We start from the raw sequence: 24,646 nt of genomic DNA on the forward strand, positions 1-24,646 counted from the left end.
GGTGGAATATCAATCCTCCATTCAAATTTCATGGTATCCCTTATTGCACATATGTAGATAATTGAATCATATTGAATTCTCATCAATGAGATGCAGACATTTGATCATGATTACCAACAAATATTGGGTGACTTCAAAAGTTACTTCAAATCATTTTGGTTTGTCTTCAATTTAATTTTTCTTTTATGTGTACCTATAACCATATAGCTCTAAATTTTTTTTCTCTGCAGATTCCTGATATAACTATCAACTAGTCTGCTACCTTATACTTGTTGGCATAGACACAGGAATCCACATTTTATAAGGGGATCAAGCTAATTCCTGATTTTGAGATTTTAATGAATAAAAGTCTGTATATTTAGTAGACTTCCGCTACCTGTAGTTTGAGTAACAAAAATCTCTGAGACCCCCAAAAGTTTGTTTGAATCCCAAACTTCATATGATTTTCAAACCTATTCCTGTATATATAAACACCAATTGTTACATAATAATCCCCTAATACATCACAACCAAAACCTAGCAATAAAAAAACCACCACAAACATAGCTGAGTATGAGACCAATGGATTTATGGGATTAAAATGATTTGACTTTTTATAAATTGTGGAAGAAAATCGAATAATACAAGTTCTACTTTTAATATGTACTTCAAGATTTATTTTGAGCTAGTACTCTAATTACAGTTTTTCAGATGAAGCCTACCAGCCAGTATTTGGGGCCAAAGACAAACTGAGAACTTGATAATTAGAGGATAAGAGGCTAATTCTTTCTGTACATGATGAAGACAATAAAGGTTATGAGTAGAGGCATTAATGGCATTGGCCAACAAAATTAGCAATTTAACAAGATGATCAATAATAGAAGCCTGATGCACAAGTTGGTCTGTAGCAAGAAGACTGGCAGCTCCTAGACGCCAAGTAGGTTGGGCGGCAGAATCCAGAGCCATAGCCCAGGGAAGGGAAGCCACAGCCTCCATAACCCAGGGATCTGAAGCCACTTGACCCACAGCCCACTGAGTAGCAGCTCCTTGATCCATAGCCCAGGGAGCGGCAGTTGCTGGATCCAAAGCCTAGAGACCCAGAGTAACTCGTCTGGCAGGGACTGCAGAGCAAGGAGGTTCTGGGGCGGTAGCAGGAGGTCTGGAAGGGGCTGGACTCCACAAAGGACATCTCGCAGCTGGTGGGCTCCCAGCAGGTCTCCTGACAGCCCCTGTAGAGAGAGGAACCCAGCTGGCAGGTGCTGGGAGAGCAGAGGTCAGTGCTGGAGACCAGGTTGCTGGGATAGGAAAAGCCACAGGAGGAGGCTGGGTAGCGCAGGTAGCTGCCAAAGGAGCGGGAGGAGAAGTTTCCAGAGCAGCAGTTGTAGGACATGTTGACAGGAGATGTGAGTTCAGCTGAGTTACACTGAGAAGATTCTGAGTTTGGATGCTACTCCTGGACAGGACCATTTATATACTTTCAGCCGTGGGTGTGGCACCTCACAGGGTCATCCTTCACAAATTTGAGCTCCCACCTTTGCATATAAGTAACTTAGTAATCTTCTTTGTAATTGCAGTTAACTAACACCCTTCATCTTACATTTATGGTAGAACTCATTTTTTTACAGCTCTGCGTCAATGAAATGCATTTATGTTTTAAATGCTATGACAGTATGTGATTAATGCCTACTCCAGTATAGCCAGGAAAACCCCTCTTATTTTCTCTGCCCATGATTTATACATCTGCTCCTGTTTTGGCTGGGAAATTCTTTCTGTCTTGGATGGGGATAGCAATGCATTCATCTTTTTTGTTAATGGCCCAGAGACAGAAATCTTATTGGTTCATACTCTCCAAAATAGTTTGCCGTCTGTTATTTACTATAATCAGTGCTTGTAAGTCCAATCTCGAGGGCCTATATAAAAGTAAGCCAAAGGAATTGAGAGATAACTAGACATAGATATTATCTTGAACAATTTTTTTAAAAAATTAATATTTAGAAAAAAGAAATCAAAACAAAAGTGAAAAATAAATAAATATGAAAATAACAATATGGACTCGTGAAAGAAAGCAAAGTAGAAGACACTGCTGAAATGAGGTAGGAAACAAGTCAGAGTAGTCAGAATAGCAGAAGGATGCTCAGGACTGTCAGGGTTTGCAACTAATGGATGAATACTCCCTCCTTAAAGCAAATCAAAATGCTTTCAAATAAACTTATTTGATGCCTTTTGTATGATGCATTCATATTTCTAAGTGTTCTGGAGCCTACCTGCCTACAACACCTCTAAACCCCCACTTCAAAATTTTGGATGCCTTCTGAGCATCTGCGGGATAACATCAGCTTCTGTGTTTTTCTCCCTTCTTGTGGTACGTGACTCTGTCCCAGCCCTCTTTAAAGAGATGGATTTAGGTTTTGTGGGTGTTGAAAAGTATAATTTGGAGATCCTCATTAAAAATACAACATTATGAATATAATGATAGATATCAACATGGATATTAACTTAGAATAAAAACTTCCATAGTTAACAAAACCCAAGCTGTCACAAAATCAAGACAATAATATACTTTTATCATCATCCTCATCTAAACCTTTTTCTGCATTTTTTGGTTGCATAGTCAATCTTTGATCATCTCTACATATGACAATGATTTTGTCAACATGATTTTCTGTAGAACAAATGGAAGTAAAATTCAGTGTTTCTTTTAGAAATTGTACATCAAAAATACTTGAATTATTTTTTATGACACAGAAAAGTTTTTTGTTTTTTTTTTTTAAACATTGCCATTTGTTGTGAGCAGTGCCACAGCTGTAACACCCTCTGTCATTTCTTTTCAGCAGGGCTTCAAGCCTCAGATTGTGCGCCTCTGATCCAGATGTCCCTGGTTCACCTCCCACCTGTGTCTGTTGGCAATGGAGGCTATTTGTATGAGGATCGGCTGCAAACAGCTGTGGATCCAGGGTTGTAGGGGTCTTCTAGTTTGTGGCAGAGCAGTGTCCTTGTTCCAGTCCTTCTACTTAAGAGGAAAACTTGCTAAGGCTTATAAGGTTGACACTGGGGACTAGATGTATTAGAAGTAGTGTAGGCAGCCCCGCGGATACACCCACAGCCTGAGGATGCCACGAGGGACTCCTAGTCCACAGCAGCATAGCTGGAGCAGTGGGTTCCTCCCAGTCTCCCCGGGAGTGATAATAGAGCTTTGGAAGATGTCAGGCAAGAGAAGTACCCTCAACCTTACCCTTCTTTAAGCTATATCTGTCTCTGCCTCTGCCTAACATGCCCTGCCCAAGATGTCTGAGCATGTGCTCATGACAGTCTCTCAAAGACATCAGGGACTTACATGGAGTGCCAGGTCTCCCTCGGACACCTGTCAGGACAATGTCTCTCTCTGGGGCCGCAGCCTCACTTTTAGTAATTACGTTGCTGTGTGTGTTGTTGCTGTTGTTTTTGCTGTCTTTGCTGCTGTTTAATCCCAAAACAAAACAGAAAACAAAATAAGAAAATGGTAGCTTTATTATGTTCTTTGGATGTATGTTTTCTAACAATTCAAGACAAATTCCCTGACAGAATATACTCCAAAGTCCAAATATGTGATGTCTGGGGCTCAAGAAGTATAAAGTCATGGCTTATGTCATGGAATTGCAAATCTAGTTAATAAAAAGGTAATAAAAGTATACAACAGATACTAAAAGTATCAACTTTTTCTTAATGTAAATGAGTGTTTAATTGGAATTTTCTTTAGAACTCACTAGATAGAACTTGCATAAGTCAAAAAAATGACAAAGAAGCTTCCCCCACATCAAACACTTACTTTTAACAACTTTATCTTGTGATCTCCCAAATACCTAAATTTATTTCTATAGGCTCTTGGCAGCTAGGAGGAAAGTCCTAGCCCACATGATGCTGTGAAGACCGTTTCTTTCTCAAATCCTCATTTTCCAAGGAACGGAAGATAACCATCCTATCACAACTAAGGGTAACTTTTTGTTAACTGGAAATAGGACCAGTGTTAATCAAATGAACAAAGTCAGCAAATGTGTTTATCAGGGCTCACCCTTATGACTGCCCTCCCCGCTTTGCAATAGTGCCCTTCTCCTCCCCATGCATATCCTGCCCTCCCCGCACTACTGGGATGGTGAATGGTTTCGGTTAAAATAATAGACCACAAGCTCACAGGTCCTCTGTCAAATCCAGCCCACATAGGTTCGTTCACCTCACAAGTGCAGGCCTCCCTGGGCGTTTATTAAACTATAAATTAGTTGCTAATATTCAACCATCAAAAGATTCACAAAAATTTGGATTTGTGATTTCATTTTTTAAAAATTCCTAAAGTCTGGTGATGCTGTGTTTTGTCACTCACAGTTGGCTGGAACTGAAGACAATCTGCTCCGTGGATGTGGGACATGCTTCTTATCATCCCCACAACTGTAACCACCCCTCTTGTCTCCCAGCTCTACAGCCAAATTTCAGTTGTGAATACGCGTCAAGGCTGCACTATTATTTTGTCGTGTTAGTTAATGTCTCTATCATAAGTGAGAGAATGTGAGATGAATTAAGAAGCTTTGGGTTTCAAGAAAATTTCTGAAAACTATATCCTCGTGCACTTGACAAATACTCTTTCATGTTTAATAGGAAAATACATCATGTCTGTGATGATAGATTAGAATATGAAGCATCAATCATCAAACAAATCACAAATCCACTGAACCACCTCACTTATATTTATGAGCTGCCTGCATCATGTACTGGCTTGAAACAATCTCCTCTGACTTCAAATACTTTATAAGCCAGCAGAATTTGAGTTGGTTTTTATATGCTGGGCAAATGCTGAAATCAGTGTTGTCTAACTTCTGAATATGCAACAGAATGAACAATGGGTCATTTTAGGACATGCAAATAAACCAACAAATAATTAATTAATAAAAAACAGATGATTAAACTCCTTCTAAGGCTGCCTCATTCGTGGTTCTGATATACCACCATTTTTGGAAATTACTCCCTTAAATTGAAAGGTTAATATCTAGCCAGGAGCCCACAGGAGATCCTCATAGCCCTGTGAAATCATACTGCATGCCTGACCACCGTAACCCCCTCTGGACATGGCTCATCTGTCCAAGACTATAAAGTACATTAAAAATAGAGGAAAGGTAATCTATTTTCTGCTTGTACTATTGTAATTTGATTGTAATGTGCAGTTTTTGATAATAATATGCTGTCTTCTCTTTTCATGCTTTTGCAAAGATGTAATAGCCATTACAAATGCTCTCATTCAAGAATGCTGAAGATGGATTTAGTGGCATTAATATCCATCCTGCAAGATGGAACATCTTAGAGTTTGAACAGAGGCCATGTCACTACTCAGTGACATTGTACAGATGGTCGCATGATGACTAGTAATGACTCCTTTCACCATAAATACCAGGGCAAATAGTGATTTTGACAGGCTATGACAGCTGAAACTGGGAGGCAGAAGAAAAAGGGCTTTCAGTTAGAAATCAAATGAATGGCATGATGAATATACCTGTAGCACAGAAACAGTCCCTAGCATATAGTAGGCACTCCATAGATAGACATTGATAGAATGAAAAGGGAAGTTAGGCATGCAGATGTCTTATATGAAATCAAGCATCTCAGAAGCCTATCTAAATGGTAACTCTTTTGCCTTTGTTCATTCTTCGATTTGGCAGCTGAGTGAAAGTTGGCTATATCTATTAATAGATTTGGAAGCTTTTTCACTCAGAAATAGGCAGCCTCAACAGTGGATCAGATACAAACCACGGGCTGGCCTTTATCTAGCTGGAATCAAATCCTAGCCTAGTGGGGAAAAAAGCAAGATAAGGGGGAAAGAGAACATGCTAGAAGACATGTGTGTGAGCACCCTTCCTCCTCCACCATTTTTGAAATGAGGAAAGTTCCTTTATCCCCCTTGCAGGGCACGTAATAGGGTGTGGCTCACTTCTTCCATGCCCCACAGCTCAAACCCCTGGGGGGGACCAAGCAGACCAGCAGGTTGTGGGGAGCGTGGGCTCGGACCTCACGGCGGCATCTAGGGTTGAGTGTTTGCAGCTCCCAAAGTCCCAGTGGGCATATGTTACAGTCGGCTCTTTTGGCTTAGCTCAGTTAATCAGCTCAGTTAGACCGTCTGCCTTATCACAAGGACAAAAGACTTTCTGTATCTCAGGGTTCTTGCCCTAGTGTACCAGAAAAATCAGATCACATGTGGGCTTGGAGGATTAGTGCAAGGTTTTATTGAATGGTGGAAGCAGTTCTCAGCAGATGGATGGGGAGCTAGAAGGCGGCTGGAGTGGGAAGGTGGTTTTCCTCTGGAGTCGGGTGGCTCAGAGGCTGGGCTGTCTTCTGACAATCCTCAGCCAAATTTCCCTTGGTGTTCTACAGTTGATGGCCTGCCAGCATCTGTCAGTGTGTTCTTCTGCTGGTGTTGTTCCGCTTGACGTCCAGCTGCCTTTGTATTTGCCTGATAGGGTCTCGGAGTTTTCATAGGCAGAGGATGGGGACATTGTGAGCCAGGGCGGTCTTGGAAAATACAACAGTTGAGCATGAAAACAGGAGTGCCTGTCCTCACTTAGGTCTGCGGGCACAGGCCCTACCCAGCACTTCCCTGCCCCCTTCCCTGTCACTTTGAAGAAGTCTAGCGTCAACCTGATTTTGGATGTCGCCATTGTCTCCCTGCTTCCCTTCTGTTTAAAGTCTTTGCTGGAGATTTAAGGAATGACAAAATAGCATAAAGAAGGCAACTCCGTATTTACTCAGCATTTCTTCATCTAACCTCTGGAAGGTATCATAGGATTGGGTGAGATTTCTGTTCATGAACTCCCTTTATTCCTGAAGGGAAAACAAACAAACAAACAGTTATGGATAAGGAAGATGTAGATAGGAGAGTAGGAAAAAAGGAAACAAAAGGGGGAGATTATTGCAAGTTGCTTCCGCATTTTCAGAGCTCTAGAAGTAGAGGATATTTGAGGTTCCTATGTGTCCTAGGATTGTGCACTCTTTTTTTTTTTTTTGAGGTGTAGTTTCACTCCTGTTGCCCAGACTGGAGTGCAATGCCACGATCTTGGCTCACTGCAACCCCTGCCTACTGGGTTCAAGCAATTCTCTGCCTCAGCCTCCCAAGTAGCTGAGATTATAGGTGCCCGCCACCATACCTGGCTAATTTTTGTATTTTTAGTAGAGACAGGGTTTCACCATGTTGACCAGGCTGGTCTCAAATTCCTGACCTCAGATGATCCACCCGCTTTGGCCTACCAAAATGCTGGGATTATAGACATGAGCCATTGTGCCCTGCCTGGCTTGTGCACTCTTGAAAGAAAAGAAAGCAAAATCAAGTGAAGAGTCCTAGATAGGACCCTTAATCCTTCTCAGTTGGCTGAGCTCTGTGGTGGGTGGATGTTTAGAGACACAGACATGGTAGAGGCAAGGTACCCCAGTATCTCTTGGGAACAACTGGAGAGAGCCCCTATGTTTGAAAAACCTCCAAAGTTCTTGTTTTGCTTTTCTCCCTTACTAGTATTATACACTGCTTACCTCCCTTTGTTCATTTTCCATTTCAGTGCTGAAATCCTATGATGCTAAGATTTGGTTGTGGCAATATCGCTGGTGCCCAGAGAGTATTCCTTTGCAATTTCTGTCCCATTCCAAGTGGATTGCGGCTTTCATGAAGGTGGTTAAAGAGCTTTAGGATGTAGTTGAGCCTAATTATTCCTGGGGAAGTGTTATACACAGAGTTCCTTCTTTCTTTTTCATTATTTTCCTTGATATTAAATTTTTCACCTACCATCATTCCAGGATTTGATTTATTTTTAAAGACTTGGGATTTAAAACAAGGGACAAATAAGGTAATCCCAGGTCATTGTGGAATGGAGTATGTTTGACCACTCAGAATCTTAAACCCTGATGATTTTAAGAAATGCTGTTCAAAATGTAGATGTCAGAATCCCACCGGCCCAGAGAGTAGTTCTAGGGTAGGGGCCTGCCATTGCAATTGTGCGACAATGAAATGTAGAAGCTCAGCATGCATTGTGCTGTCAGAACACTTTGCCGGCAAACCCTGATGCTGCCCTTTCCAGCACTGCCTCGCTTTGCTCATTGTGTGGTTGTGAGAATGAACTGGGATAATATAAATAGATAAATAGAGATACTGAAACATAAATAACCAGAGTACTGCCAACTGGTTAGTAAATCTCTGCTGAAATAGCAAAGCAAACCCTTGCCAGGTGATGCTGAAGTATCAGATTTGAGAACCACGGCTAGAAATAGTTTTAGGTATGTTTTTGTGCTTCAAGTCATTCTTTGGCTTAAGAACAAAATGTTCAGGATTAAATGAGAAATTTGGAATTTCAAACTCTGTACTTATTACAAAATAAAAACATAACACCTGCAACACAGTATTGAAAGCACTGTTTTAAATCTTTACGGAACCAGTCAGCTTTTCAAAAATCAGTGATCAATGACCTAACGATACGATTTAGTTTCATATCCCTATGGTGTGTTTCTTCTTCATTTACGCTTCTTCTCTAATTTGTCTTATTTTTTTATTTCCATTGATCTTTTTTTTTACTTTATCCCTGTTCCATTCTCCATATTTTTCCTTTCTTTATGCTTATTTTAAGCATTCCTTTTCTTGGTTTGGTTTTCTAAACTGGGAATAATTTCAAACTGAGAAAGTTTCTTTTTGTTCCATCCATTAAATAGCATTGCTTTTCTATTTATTGGTTGAATAAAGTTGACTCTCCTCTACGTTTGTTTCCAAAAGTAGTTAAGCATTTTTATTCATTTCTCTTAAAATATTCTGAATCTAATTGGTTTTATTGGTGCTTTATTTAACTTTACACTATAAATCATTAAAAACTTTCCAGGTTCTAGTTTACATTTTAAAATCTCGGCATTATAATGCCTTTTTAATTGAATATTCTCAAATGGTAAACAATTCCAAGATGATTTGCAACAATGGCCCTAATGAAACTTTTCTACAACCATACACATCTGGCCTCCAGAGCTGTTAGTCTATTGATACTTTAGGACACCCTAGCTTTTTGTACAATAGCCCATCTTAATTTACCAGACTGGAAGAACCTGGAAGATGGGGACAAAGTCTATTCCTCAATTACTGACTTGCAATGGACTTTCAGTAATGTTTATTAAAAAGATGAATACAAGTATTTTTAGTGTGAGCTTTATTTTATTTGTTGACAACAGAAAATATATGATTATTATTTCATGAACTATGAAATTTTGCTGCCTGATTCCTTAGAAAATAGACGTAAAGGGCATGGCATCTGGTCACCATGAGATGGCAGGAAATGGGAGGTGGCAGGGGCCCTGCCAGGTTGCATGGTAATTATTGGCAATGAAAATAGCCACCGTCATCCTTAAAATAAGAAAGGAATGATCTGTGTCTCTTAAGCACATGAATAAAACATATGCAGCCATGTCTGCAGGGGAAAATCAATTTTACTTTAATTAGATAACTAATTAGTGAAACTGCAAAGGACTTTTTGAATACCAGGATGTTTTCTCCCTACCCCAGTGGTCAAGGGTATATAAAGTTCTTTAGGAGAAAATTTGTTAGAATTCCTTATTTAAACGTAAGAAAAACTGAAGTCAGGAAACAATATCTAATTGAAATTCTATAGTATGTGTTTTTTTTTCTTTTTTTTTCTTTTTTTTTTTTTTTACTTTTAGCGATGGCCTGTCTGCTGTTATGTGAGTTGAATTTTGTCCTCCCATGAGATTTGTATTATAAAGTGTTGACCCCCTGCACCTCAGAACATAACTTTATTTGGTGATAGAGCCTTCATAGAGACAGGCAAGTGAAAGTGAGGTCACTGGGGTGGGCCCAATTCATTCATATAGCTAGTGTCTACATAAAAAGGGGAAGTACAGAGGCAGAGACAGACACGCACAGAGGAAAGATAACGTGAAGAGACACAGGGAGAAGACCATTCAGGACCATTTAGGGAGATGGCCATTTGAGGAGAAGTATCCAAGAAAGAGGCCTATAACAAATGCTTTCCTCACACCCCTCAGAAAGACCCACCTGCCAATACCTTCATCTCAGCCTTCCAGCCTCCAGGACTGGAAGACAACACATTCCTACTAAGTCACTAAATTTGTGGTACTTTGTAATAGCAGCCCAAGCAGACTTATATATCCACCATCTGTCAAAGAGAATTCCTCCCAACTCAGGAATTGAGTGGCCACAGGGACCTCCTTCACTCAGTGTCTACCATGTTTCTCCTGGTCAGCAAAGAACATGCCAGCCATCCTTTGCCCTCTTATGGATGCCTTTCATCAGCCTGTCCAGAGGACTGGGCTTTGAGCATTGGGCTGTGGACTCTGCAGTTTTCAGCCTCTGTGGATGTGGGACCTCCCTTGACCCAGATGATGGGCTGGGTTTCTGTCACACTCATAATTGCTCCTCCAGGAGAAGTCAGTCACCTTATTCCCAATCAATTTGTGGTCACAGGTCTAAAGAGCAGCATGTTGCCTTTCTAGAATCTCATAAATTTTTCCCTAATTTTATTACTAAAGAGATTCTAGATTTCCTAACTCATAAACTGCTTATTCATTTCCAAAAAATGAGGTCTTCAAAAGCCATCTTCAAGAACTTAGCTGAAGCTTTTTAATATACCAGTGACCTATGCTACAGCTAGAAATCTGCAAGTTGTTACTCCTGAAAGTATCTCTCTTCTCCCTCTTTCATTATCTCCCTTCTCTCTCCTCTTTCCCCTCTCTGCCTCTTCCTTTCTTGGAATACATTTTATGTTTCATATTTTCTAGATCCTCTTTTTTCCAAAGTGTCTCCCCAAAATAGAAATATTCTAGCTTCTTTAAAATCATCCTCCTAAGTTAACACAGAAATCAGGTTTTTGTTTTTACTTATTTTTTTGTGTTTGATATGCTTCTAGTAAGTTTCCTCTGGCATGAAAATCCACTGGTCCTCTTTGGGAAGCCCATTTAACTGTAAGGTATAGCACCTCTGGAGACTATTCAAGGCAAGTGCCCAGATATTGAAATCACTGCAATAGCTGCATTCTTAATTAGCTCTCCTATTTAATTTATTTTCTTCTCTTGGTCTCTATCCAAACATGGAGCCACAAAAAGATATTTTTTTAAGTCTGAATAGTGATTAGCTTTCCTCCATCCCTTGTGTGATAAATCAAAGAGTATAACTTAAGAAATGTGTTGAGAAAAGTTCTTTCTTCTGTGCTAGCTGTTCCACTGGAGACCTAAGTGTTATCTCAAATAAGCAGAATCCAAATTCATCCTAAAGTTAGAATACAGTTATTGCCATCCTGAAATAGATTTCAGCCTCCTGAAAGAGTCAGAATTTAGGACAATTTGAGAGAGGATTTTATACTAATAACTTAGACTGCTGTGAACTCATAAACTTCACGTTTTCCTTCATTTATGCATTTATATGTCAACTCAGCTGTTCAAAATGAATAATGCCTATTATGCTTTAAAAATCTCATACTTAGAAGAGTAAATGAAATAGATTAAGTGAATGAATGAAATGAATGAAATTTGCAGTGAGACAAACCTAAACTTGAGCATAATTCTATCATTTATGAGAGGTGACCTTAAAGTTATTAAGATTTGTTGGTCTCTGTTTCAACACCTAGAAAATGTGAGTGGTAATAATATATATTTCTTTGGAGAAGTAAATGAGACTACATATGTACAATTCCTGCTAGGGCCATTGGACGCATGTTGATTCTGCTACTTTCCAACCCTTCTATCTAGCTGCCATGTTGCTCTGTATCTCTGTTTTCATCTCTCTGTATCCAGGAAGTCCTCTTGGACTAAACTTCCTCAACTTCTTAATGTCGTGTCTGTGATTTCTCCTCTATGGGCTTACTTTTTGATTTTTCATAGTCCTGGTCTTATCTTTTTAGAGTTTTTATGCTCATGTCTACCTTCCTATGGCATCTAAACTAGAAATTACCATGAAATGATAAGAAGGGTCAACTTTCAGAAAAGTGTGATGAAATTGACAAATATATTTGAACCAATGGGATTCGTCAGAGAAAAGTTAGAAAAAACTTCATAGAGGAAACATGTTTTGGGGTGAATTTTCAAGTTCAACTCTTTGGAGTTCAGTTGAATTGAGATAGGAAAGATCAAAGACTTTCTAAGAGGTTACAATATCAGGGTGAAAGTGTTTTTGTCATTTCTTTAAGGAGCCATAGAATATTTTTTGTATCCATGAAGTCTGGGGTGGTGGCATAAAGCTGTAGTAGATCTCAGTTATTGGGTAAATCATGCCTAGACATCAGTCTACTTAAAATTTATTTTCACCCGAATTGAAAAACTGGAGCCAAAACAGATCTCTAAACATGCTTTAACGCCTAAATATTTTAGTATTTCCCACTTTGCTCATCTAATACTTCTTTATTCTTTACCCTGCTGCCTTCAATCCTTCATTCTCCATCTACCCAACCATCATCTCCCATCTTTTGTGTTACTGAGCAGTACATGCAAAGGTTAAGAGGAGAGACTCAAGTAAAACTATAACACTACATCATTTCTGCTATTGTAGCTCATCTGTAAGAAGGATATAAAAATTATTACAGATTTACTGTGAGTTAAATACTATAACTTATGTGCCATGAATAATGCTTAGCACAATGCCTGACTAAATGCTTTAAATGCACATAAATGTTTTTAAATGTTATCTACTATTATTTTTTATAATTGAGATTCCTCATTGTGTTCCTAAATTAAGCATTAGACCCTCTAATCCATTTTGCCTGATTTTTTTTAAAAAAAGAACTAGGAATGCTTTTAGGTATGTTTCTAGCTCCAAAGAACTCTCTAGAGTTTCACACCATTAGAATGAGTTAATTTTTGTTAGTTCAGTGATATCATAGTCAAGATACTAATGTTCACAAATGCAGTGAATTAAATTCATATACTATAGCACAGTTCACAAAAGCTTTAAGTGGACAAATACATCTTAACAAATGTGGTTTTCTATAACATGGGTTACATCACATGTTCCAAAGTGAAGAGTTCTCAAAACTATTGTAGTAAATATATCAAAATATAGAAAATCAGTTGGCACTTTTTGGTAAATGAATTTAGACAGAAACTCACCACTATGATGAAGTGTAGAGTATTTCATAGACTTAGCTTACATTTAGTAGCACTGTTTTATGTATATTTTCTAATATTTTTTCTAATCCATATAAATAAGACTAATGTCTTTCTCTGATGGTGTTTTACCTTTTCAAAGACCTAATTAAGAGCTTCTTATTTTTTTCCCTTTTTAGTGTTGTCTATATATTAAAGCTTATGATTTTAAATATAGCTTAATCTTGGATGAATGATATTAAAATATCTACAAGTTCCATATTATTAACTTTATTGAAACAAAATGAAGACATGATAAATTAGCAAAAGGAGTAAATACTAGAATGACAGATAATTATCTTTCTGATGAAATAACTGTTTGCTAATACTTTAATGCCTGATTTGCTGACACTGATTAAAGCCTTAATGAATAACCACTCACAGTGGTTACCTTTAGTGTGTCAGCTTGGCAAGGCTATGGTACCCAGTAGTTTGTCAAACACCAGTGTAGATGTTGTTGTGAAGGTATTTTTTACGTGTGACTAACATTTAAAACAGTAAACTTTGAGGAAAGCAGATAGCCCTTCATAACAGAGGGGTATACCTCCTCCTATTTGTTGAAGGCCTAAGAATAAAGACTGAGGATTCCTGAGGAAGAAGGAATTCTCAAGACTGCAACATAGAAACTCTGCCTGAATTTCCCACTTAACAGCACTGTGAATTCAGACTCAAGACTGTGTCATCACTCTTACTAACTCTTAACTGAATTTCCAGACTGCTGGCCTAATTTGCAGATTTTAGGGTTGTCAGCCCCCACAGTTGCATGAATGAGTTCCTTAAAATAAATATCTCTCTTTCTTTGTACACAAACACACATATTACACACACACACACACGCACACACACACACACACACCCTATTGGTTCTGTTTCTTTGGAGGACCCTGACTAAAACATTCTGCAAGAAATAGCTGACTTTTTCACTATTAACTATCAACTATCAATATCTGTTTCACCAATTGATCATCTGTTTCTTGAATCTCACTGCAACTTTGCAGGGTAGGACAACTTAGCAAAAAACAAAACTAAACAACAGTATAGTCATATGGAAGCTCATTGTGGAAACTGAATTATAAGAACTTGATTTTCACCTTCAAGTCACAGAATTCTGCAATTGTTAGGACTTAAAGCAGCCATCCAGTCCTACCTCTGGCATATGTAAGAGCTAAAATAACTTGCTGTAATTCAGTGTTGTTTCCATTTTAATACACGAAAACTCATCTCTATTAACGTAAGAGATCAGACATAATAATCAGTGGTTTCTGACACTAACATTTACTTGGTAGGTTTAGTAACATCTAATTCTTATGTCATATTAAATATGTCTGTGCTTTGCTCAGTTCACAATGAGACTCTGTTTCTGTTATGCTATAGTGCTGAATTAGAATGAACACACAAGCAAAAAGCAAGGAACGTAGAACTTCACTATGTTACTGACTCCGTCTCTAGCCCTATAAATTTTTCTTTTTTTGCTAGATTATGTGCATCTTTGACAATTTTCAAGATGGAGAGAGATTTGAATACTAAGTTTTGAAAACAAAAGAGAAGTTGACTATTTCCCAATCTTCTTAGAAGAATCTGTAGTGCTTATAAACTGAAAAGCAAACTGACAAAGATTGAGGATGTCTACTAGCCTACATCCGTTAAGTGGTCCATCTAGCACTCAGGTGACAAACTTCACAAGTGCAAGGAGAAAAACATGTCACCACATTCTGTCACCTCAGTAACACACTGCCAAGCAAGACACTGAGATCAAGTCAGGTAGGGAAGTGGTCATGCATGTCCATGCAAAATGATGGAGAGAAGAGAACTAGGGTATCTGTCCAAATGGAACATGTATTATAATTGGAGGCTGTGAAGAATCATGGTTTTCAAAAGGTGTTTGGTTTCTTTAACATATTTTTAATAAAGATACATGATAATATTTTATTCACATGAACTGTACAACAGGACAAGTATAGTCCTGTGGCAGAAATTATTAACATAGAAACAAAACAAAATAGGGTGAAATAATAAATATGACATTGTTGCTTTCATCTCTTCTTGGTTCAGTTTATGTCCAAGAAAATATAAATGAACTTGCCTTACTTTCTGGCCAGGGTGCCACTAGCAATGGCTTATGTTATTCCTATGGTTGAAAGACAGGTTGTCACTATTTCTGATATGTCTATCAATCAAGCAGATTGATATAACCATTGTTGCTGGATCTTGAGATCACTTACAGCAATACCACAGACTAAATGAAAAAATTTCTTAACAGGCAAAAACTAACAGAGCTCACTCAAAAATACCTGGGATAGCTTGACTAGCCCTGGATCTATAAAATAAGTTAAATTAAGAGTAAAAAAATTCTAACACTGAAAATTCCAAGATAAGATGGTGTATTAGACTGTTTTCATGCTTCTCATAATGACATACCTGAGGTTGGGTAATTTATAAAGAAAAAGAGGTTTAATGGACTCATAGTTCCAAGTGGCTGGGGAGTCCTCACAATCATGGTGGAAGGTAAAAGGCATGTTTTACATGGAGGCAGGTGAGAGAGAGTGAGAGACAAGTAAAAAGGAAAACCCCTTATAAAACCATCAGATCTCCTGATACTTATTTAATACCATGAGAACAGTATGGGGGAAACCATCCCCATGATTCAATTATCTCTCACTGGGTCCCTTTCACAATACATGGGAATTATGGGAGCTATAATTCAAGATGATATTTTGGTGGGAACACAGCCAAACCACATTATTTTATCCCTGGCCCCTCCCAAATCTCATGTCTTCACATTTCAAAACCAATCATGCCTTCCCAACAGTTCCCCAAAGTCTTAACTCATTTCAGCATTAACTCAAAAGTCCACAGTCCAAAGTCTCATCTGAGACAATGCAGATCCCTTATGCCTATGAGCCTGTAAAATCAAAAGCAAGTTAGTTACTTCCTAGATACAGTGGGGGTACAAGCATTGAGTAAATACAGCTTTTCCAAATGGGAGAAATTGTCCCAAACAAAGAAGCTATAGGCCCTGTGCAAGTCTGAAATCCAGCAGGGCAGTCAAATCTTAAAAACTCCAAAATGATCTCCTTTGATTCCATGTCTCACATCCAGGTCACACTGATGCAAGAGGTGGGTTCCCATGGTCTTGCGCAGCTCTGTCCCTGTGGCTTTGCAGGGTACAGCACACCCTCCTCACTGGTTTCACAGGCTGGGGTTGACTGCCTGTGGCTTTTCCAGGCACATGGTGCTAGGTGTTGGTGGATCTACCATTCTGGGGTTGGAGGACAGTGGCTCTCCTCTCACAGCTCCACTAGGCAGTGCCCCAGTGGAGACTCTGTGTGGGGACTCACATCCACATTTCCCTTCTGCACTGTCGTAGCAGAGGTTCTTCATGAGGGCTCCACCCCTGCACCACACCTCTGCCTGGCATCCTCTGAAATCAAGGTGAAGGCTCCCAAACCTCAATTCTTGACTTCTGCATACCCACAAGCTCAATACCACTTGGAAGCTCCCAAGGCTTGGGGTTTGCACTCTCTGAAGCCATACCCTGAGCTGTACCTTGGCTTCTTTTAGCCGTGGGTGGAGTAGCTAGGACACAGGGCACCAATTCCCTAGGCTGCACAGAGCAGGGGACCCTGGACCTGGCCCATGAAAATGTGTTCCCTTTCTTGGCCTCTGGCCCTGTGATGGGAGGGTCTGCCTCAAAGGTCTCTGACATACCCTGGAGACATTTTCACCAGACAGTGATCCAGCGGGGACTCTGTGTGGGGGCTCTTACCCCACAGTTCCCTTCTGCACTGCCCTAGCAGAGGTTCTCGATGAGAGCTCTGCCCCTGCAGCTGACTATTGCTTGGACATCCAGGCATTTCCATATATCCTCTGAAATTTAGACAGAGGTTCCTAAACCTCAACTTTTGTTTTCTGCACATCTGCAGGCCCAATACCACTTGCAAGCCACCAATGCTTGGGGCTTGCACCCTCTGAAGCAACGGCTGGAGCTATACCCTGGCCTCTATTAGCCATGGCTGGAGCTGGAGCTTCTGGGATACAAGGCATCAAGTCCCGAAGCTGCACTGAGCAGCCAAACCCTGATCCTGATGTATGAAGCCATTTTTCCCTCCTAGGCCTCCAGGCTGGTGATGAGAGTGGTTCCTGTAAAGGTCTCTGACATGCCCCTGAGATATTTTCCCCATTGTCTTGGCTATTGACATTCAGCTCCTCGTTACTTATGCAAATTTATGCAGCCAACTTGAATTCCTTCACAGAAAATGGGTATTCCTTTTCTATCACATGGTCAGGCTGCAAATTTTCCAAATCTTTGTGCTCTACTTCCTTTTTAAAATAAGTTCCAGCTTCAAACCATCTCTTTATGAACACACGTAACTGAATGCTTTCAGAATAAGCCAGGTCACATGTTGAATGTTCTGCTGCTTAGAAATGTCTTCCACCAGATACCGTAAATCATCTCTCTCAAGTTCAAATTTCCATAGATCTCTAGAGCAGGGGGAAAATGTCACTAGCTTCTTTGCTAAAGCATAGCAAGAGTGACTGTTGCTCCAGTTCCCAATAAGTTCCTCATCTCCATCTGAGACCACCTCAGCATGGACTTCATTGTCCACATCACTATGAGCATTTTGGTCAAAACCATTCAACAAGTGTCTAGGAAGTTCCAGACTTTCCTACATCTTCCTGTCTTCTTCTAAGCCCTCCAAACTGTTCCAACCTCTGCCTGTTACCCAGTTCCAATGTCGCTTCCACATTTTCAGTTTATTTTTATAGCAGTACCCAACTCTGCTGCTACCAATTCTCTGTATTAGTCTGTTTTCACACTGCTATGAAGATACTACATGAGACTGGGTAATTTATAAAGAAAATGGTTTCAGTGACTCACAGTTCCTCATGGTTGGAGAGGCATCAGGAAATTTACATCAGGGTGGAAGGTGACAGGGAAGCAAGGTATATGTTACATGGTGGCAGGAGAGAGAGAGTACACACAGGGGAAACTGGGACTTTTAACACCATCAGATCTCATGAGAAATACCTCACTATCATGAGAACAGCATGGGGGAGGGAAACCATCCTCATGGTCCAATCACCTCCCACCAGGTCCCTTCCTCGACATGTGGGGATTAGAATTAGAGATGAGATTTGAATGGGCACACAGAGCCAAACCATATTACACGTGTCCACAAGATTATCTGTATGTGAATGTTTATAGCAGTTTTATCCACAGTAACTCCAGACTCAAAATCATCTAAATGTCCATTTTCTAGTGTATAGCGTGTATACAATGAAGTACCACTTGGCAATAAAAGGGAATGAACTACTGGAATATGCAACAACATGGATGAATCTCAAAAGCATTATGCTCTGTGAAGGAAGTTAAACACAGAAGATAACATAATGTATAAGTCCATTTATCATGCAGTTCAAAAAATAAGACTATAGGAACAGAAATTTAAATATTGGGGAAGCAGATTGATCCAAAGGAGCACAGGAGAATTTCTAGAAATAATGGAAACACTCTATCTCAGTCAATTGGTGATTACATGACTGTAAGTTTGTCATCACTCATTGAACTGGGAAGCCAAGGCAGGAAGATTGCATGAGGCTAGGAGTTCAAGATCAGATTGGACAACACAGTGAGAATCTGCCTCTACAAAAAAAAAAGAAAGAAAAAATTAGCTAGGGGTGGTGGTGTGCACTTGTAGTCCTAACCACTCAGGAGGCTGAGGCAGGAGAATCACTTGAGCTTAGGAGTTTGAGGCTACAGTGAGCTATGACCACACTACTGCACTCTGGCCTGGGCAGCAAAGCAAGCCCTTGCCCCCACCACCAAAACAAGGAGCAGAAAGGAAAAAACTCATTGAACTGTACACCTAAAAATGGTGAATTTCATTTTATGGGAACTATATATCCATAAATCTGACTTCAAACAAATAGTCAAACAACTGACCAGAGGAATTATTAGCAACATATGAAAGACAAAGGCATACACAAAGAATGCACAAATATCTCTAAAAATACTTTTGAAAGAACGAAAGACTCCATAGAATAACGGCTAAAAGATAACCAAATATGAGAAACTAAAACAGGTCTGGGTTATACAGTTAAGTGATGGAGCCAGGATTCAAACTGTGCCAGCCTAAATCCAAGAGCCTTGATCCTAACTACCATGCTAAAATTGAAATTTTTATGTCCAACAATTGCATCTAAGTATATATGTTCCAGAAGCCCTAGACAGTGGGTACAAGGGCCTATACAGAAGTATATTTCTTGTCACATGGTTTGTGACAGTAAAAAATCAAGGGAGATATATCAATAAAATAGTTTTTATACAGTAGAATTCTATAAATTTGTAACAAGGAATAAACTAGATCTATGTATCATAGCAACATGGTTATTTGCATAAAGTCTGACAATGGTGTCAGTATCGCACTTCAAATCTCATCTCTGCTACTAACTACATGGGTTACTTTGGGCAAGTAACTCAACCTGTTTGTGTCTCAGCTTCTCATCTATAAAATATGTACCATGTAGAATTATTATGAGGATTAAGTGAGTTAATATTTGTGATAAAGTGCTAAGACCAGTGCCTGGCATTTAAAAGTGCTACTGTAGTGATGATGAATACACAAATATATAAATGTCAACTTGGATATGTTTTAGATATTTTTATTTAAATACATTAAATATAAAAAGACAGGTACAGATATATATATATATATATATCTTCAATAAGATGACATTATTGTAACGTAAAACAACAATAAATGGTATAAACCGATAAATATATGTATAGACAATTTCCTGGAATGTTATGCAAAAATGAATGGATTATTGTGATGCCTTTGGAAAGATGTGAAGAAGAATCAGACTGAGAGACTGGCCCACAAGGGGTCTCTCTCTGTAAGGCTGGTGGTTACCATAGGCTTGCAAGGGTAATGGAAAGAAGGACAGAGAGGTGTTGGTTAATGGGTGCAAAATATAGTTAGATATCTATATCTATCTATATCTCTCTATATATCTGTACATATAAGATCTAGTGTTCAGTAACACAGTAGGGCAACTGTGATTAACAATAATGTATTGCATATTTCAAAATAACTGGAAAAGTAGATTTGGAATGTTCTCAACGCAAAAAATGATAAATGTTTAAGGTGATGGATATGCCAGTTACCAGATTTGATCATTACACATCATGTGCCTGTATCAAAATATCACATGTACCTCATAAATATGTGCAACTGTCATGTATCCATGAACATTTAAAATAAAAAATAGAAAGATGAGTGCAAATCTGACAACGTGGTGACAATTGTGAGTTTAGGCATCCAGAAAACTACTCTAGAATTTCCTTTAATTTTCTATATGTTTTCAGTAAATGCAAGGGTAAGGCCTCAGAAGAGATAAGAAGAACCGAGAGGTGTGTAAGTAGAGCTGTTTATAAACCTTTTGTTTGTTGCCCAGACTGGAGTGCAGTGGCATGATCTCGGCTCACTGCAACCTCTGCCTTCCAGTTTCAAGCAATTCTCCTGCCTCAGCCTCCCCAGTAGCTGGGATTACAGGTGTCCACCACTACGCCTGGCTAATTTTTGTATTCTTAGTAGAGACGGGGTTTCACCATGTTGGAAAGGCTGGTCTCAAACTCCTGACCTCGTGATCCACCTCCCTCGGCCTCCCAAAGTGCTGGGATTACAGGCGTGAGCCACTGTGCCCGGCCTGACCTTTTTATTTCAAACGAAAGTCATGGACGATGAGGGTCTGGAGACATAAAATTGATGAATTTGAAGCAGGAAGAGCTGTAGTGAAGTTAGAGGAGGTGCCAGGGCCTGGAAAAGTCTCAGACAATGAGGCAGGATGACCTCCGAGAAAGCCACGGGCCTGGGTAGACTTGCATGGGGGACTGGGGAAGAGACCATGAACAGGATAGTCTAGGGAGTTCCCATCAAGCCCTTTACTCAGTAGTGGGTCTTTCATAGTGAGCATTAAGGTTTAATAGATACATTTCCCCTTGGGTGAGAATTTTAAAAATAAAATCTAGTATAAAGCAGCTGTTATGAAGAAGATTCTTTAGTGACCAGACAATAAAAAGGCTCTTCTAGGTCTAGAGAAACCACAAAATTAAGAAGGGAACAGAAAGTAAAAAAGGTGTAGGGCAGAATATATGGATTTCTACTATTTCTACTACTGCTTAATATTTGGCTAATTTGAAAGCTTTTGAAGAATCTCTGGAAACATTGCAGTAGAAGATGGTCAGTTTAAAGCTTCTGCTACATTAGTAAGTTAACTTGGAAAAACAATCACTTTTCAAGTAATTCAGATCATAAGCTAGTTGTGGCTGCTATGTACTCTAATGATAGTTTTATTCTTTCTGGTGTGGTTATGCCTAAATTTCTAAAGAGAAAAGAGAAGAAAGAGAAAGAGAGAAGAGACAGAAAGAGAGAGAGAGGGAGGAAGGGAGGGAGAGAGAGAGGGAGGGAGGGAAAGAAAAGAAAAAAAGAAGGAGGGAGAGAAAAAAAGAAAGAAAAATAAAAGGGGGACAGAGGGAAAGGAAGGAAGGAAGGAAGGAAAGAAGGAAGGAAGGGAGAAAATATTTCAATATCACATTTTCCCTGACATATCAAGATAGTGAATTTTTCCTTCTATAGTAACACTTTGCCTATGTATGTAGAGCACGTAGAGTATTTTATTAGTTCCAGAATCCACTTTTGAACTGTTAAGTTTACTCAGTTTTGTTTTGCTTTTTCTGCCTTTCAGATGGACACATTTATTAGCATTCGTGAGTTGTTCATTAGCATTTGTACAAAGTGCACAAGTAACTCCTAATAAAAAGTGTTAACCCAATTAGGAATGGGTGGAGGGATTGTTAATTGGAATTGACTTATTCCCAAGTTAGTTTAGTGTTTATTCCCAGACATAGGGAGCTGGTCTAGAAAGGCAAGAACTTTTCAATATTAGAAAGTTTTTTTTTTTTTTTTTTTTTTTTGAGCAGAATCAACATGTAGTAAAAAAAGAAAAATATTTCTCATTTTAAATATGTTAAAAGCTGCCATTATAAGGAATCCCACGTGTTGGGGGTGGTGCATACTTTTTAGTAAATTTAATAGGTGTCCATTCATAAAGCACAGCCTTATTTTACTTCAGTGAATCAGAGTGATGGTTTAAGTATTGCACAAGGGCACTTCATGTGATGCATGCCACACTTTGGATTCTGCATGGGAGAGATAATCATAAAACAAAGTAACTAAGTGCTCTGAAGCAGCGTGCTTTGGAATAAAGCAAGTTAATTTTCAGGTAGTTAAGAGGCTCTCTTTTCCATAACAATTGTGAATGCCATTTCCCTTAGTTAAACCAAATAAAATGTCAGATTCAAAAGAAGAAGAATAGGCACAGATAAGAAGCCTCTTCCTCCCATTTATCTAAACATGGATTACCAAGATTGTTTTCTTTTTCTTGGGTTAGAAAGTGAAATATACTTCAAATGTATAAAGATCGGTAAGGCATAGAATTCCCCTGTTGAACACTATTCAATGTGAATATCCTTAGGAAAAGTAAATAAGACTTAGGCTTTTATATGTTAGTATAAATAAGCTTAATAGTTTCTTTTCTGAGACAAGTTAAAGTTGAATTTACTTTTATGTTTGCAAGGTGTTTGCAACTTGACTCTGAATAAGAAAACCATGATTAAAGTTTCAATTTTGCTTCTGTCTTACTGAGAAATTAGGGGAAAGTTAATGAAGCTCTCTGAGAGGTAATTTTTCCATGTATGGGTTGACCAGAGGATGTTTAAAGACCCATATAACTCTAATACTTCAAGTTAAAAGCTTCAGAAAAATGTTAACAATTCCTCAAAGTTTAAGCATAAATTAATAATTGCAGCTGAGAATCTGTTCTTTCATCCAGAAAAGAATAATTAAAAAATAAAAGAAAAAACTATGAGTTGATTTAGAGCATAACCATAGAATAATGCTTGCTATAAGATAGGCTCATCAGAAAATATATGAGAAATTTCTATTTAAAGTCTTACTAAAAAGGTTGTGTTTATTGTTTCCTAAGTGAGCATCATCTAATGTAACCTCTTGTTAAGGAAGATGCCTGGTATGGAGACCCGAGATAATGGTGCACTCCTCAATTCTGATCCTGAGCTCTTAAGATACCACTAAAAGGTTTAACTGACAGATTGCTGAGACTACTGAATATAGTTAGTATTTGGAGAAATCCACTGTTTCTAGTAACAAGTAATATGCTTGTGTGAAAAAAAAAGGACAAACTATTTTCAGTAGTAACCACTTATGCTCCTGATAACTTAATGGAAGTAAAGAAAGAATTTTGTGTGATTCCATTTGGTACAATAAGGATTTACTGTACTCAAATAATAAGAGGCAAGATACTCATAAATGTGATGACATATGACATTGAAAGTCAAACCACAGTGAATTCCAGGAAAAAAAACAAAACAAAAAACTGAGTGACTTCCTTCTAAGTGTTCCAGAGTGACTAAAGTACAGCTAAGTATATGAAGATGTGATGAATTAAACAATAACCTAGAGAAGCATTCTTATAATAAAAGGTGAGCAAGGAGGAGGGAGTGTCCAGACAGTAGACACACCCAGGTCTAAGATCATATATAGCTTGGAGTACGGACTATGACATTCAAACTCAGATAATCTTTCCACTGTAACTCAACTGCACTCACATCTCCTGTCAACATGTCCTACAACTGCTGCTCTGGAAACTTCTCCTCCCGCTCCTTTGGCAGCTACCTGCGCTACCCAGCCTCCTCCTGTGGCTTTTCCTATCCCAGCAACCTGGTCTACAGTACTGACCTCTGCTCTCCCAGCACCTGCCAGCTGGGTTCCTCTCTCTACAGGGGCTGTCAGGAGACCTGCTGGGAGCCCACCAGCTGCGAGACGTCCTTTGTGGAGTCCAGCCCCTTCCAGACCTCCTGCTACCGCCCCAGAACCTCCTTTCTCTGCAGTCCCTGCCAGACGAGTTACTCTGGGTCTCTAGGCTTTGGATCCAACAGCTGCCGCTCCCTGGGCTATGGATCGAGGAGCTGCTACTCAGTGGGCTGTGGGTCCAGTGGCTTCAGATCCCTGGGTTATGGAGGCTGTGGCTTCCCTTCCCTAGGCTATGGCTCTGGATTCTGCCGCCCAACCTACTTGGCTTCTAGGAGCTGCCAGTCTCCTTATTACAGACCAGCCTATGGATCAATCTTCTGTAGATCAACTTGCTGAATTTCTAGACCTTTTAAGCAAAATGCCTCAGTCTCTACGTAGAGCTGTTATCATAGGCTTTTCCAGCAATGTGAGCTAACACCTCTTACTACTAGCTCTTCATCCTTTCTCTGGCATCAAGTACTAGCTGGACAGGCTAGTTCTTTCAGACTGTGAAATTAATGAATGAGCAAAATATAGAGTCAAATGTCTATAATTTTGAAACAAGTGATTCGTTATTACATAAGTTCATCTTATAAAGTATATGGAAGTTCAGTTTTGTTTCACCTAATAAATCCATTTACTGTTGA

The 24,646-nt window shown here is 39.2% G+C and overlaps 2 protein-coding genes across 2 annotated transcripts; one reads left to right on the plus strand and one right to left on the minus strand.

Moving 5' to 3' along the window:
- Positions 1-639: 639 nt before the first annotated feature.
- On the minus strand, positions 640-1,419 carry LOC111524208 (keratin-associated protein 13-1). The gene has a single exon (XM_023189332.2). The coding sequence runs from the start codon at positions 1,367-1,369 to the stop codon at positions 851-853; it is 519 nt and encodes a 172-aa protein (XP_023045100.1). The 5' UTR covers positions 1,370-1,419; the 3' UTR covers positions 640-850.
- Positions 1,420-23,776: 22,357 nt separating this feature from the next.
- On the plus strand, positions 23,777-24,646 carry LOC111524199 (keratin-associated protein 13-2). The gene has a single exon (XM_023189319.2). The coding sequence runs from the start codon at positions 23,829-23,831 to the stop codon at positions 24,354-24,356; it is 528 nt and encodes a 175-aa protein (XP_023045087.1). The 5' UTR covers positions 23,777-23,828; the 3' UTR covers positions 24,357-24,646.

Source organism: Piliocolobus tephrosceles, chromosome 19, assembly GCF_002776525.5.
Source record: "Piliocolobus tephrosceles isolate RC106 chromosome 19, ASM277652v3, whole genome shotgun sequence".
Taxonomy (NCBI): Eukaryota; Metazoa; Chordata; class Mammalia; order Primates; family Cercopithecidae; genus Piliocolobus; species Piliocolobus tephrosceles.

Coding starts and splice junctions, on each gene's coding strand:
- LOC111524208 (XM_023189332.2), bottom strand. CDS start 1,369: ATGTCCTACAACTGCTGCTCTGGAAACTTCTCCTCCCGCTCCTTTGGC.
- LOC111524199 (XM_023189319.2), top strand. CDS start 23,829: ATGTCCTACAACTGCTGCTCTGGAAACTTCTCCTCCCGCTCCTTTGGC.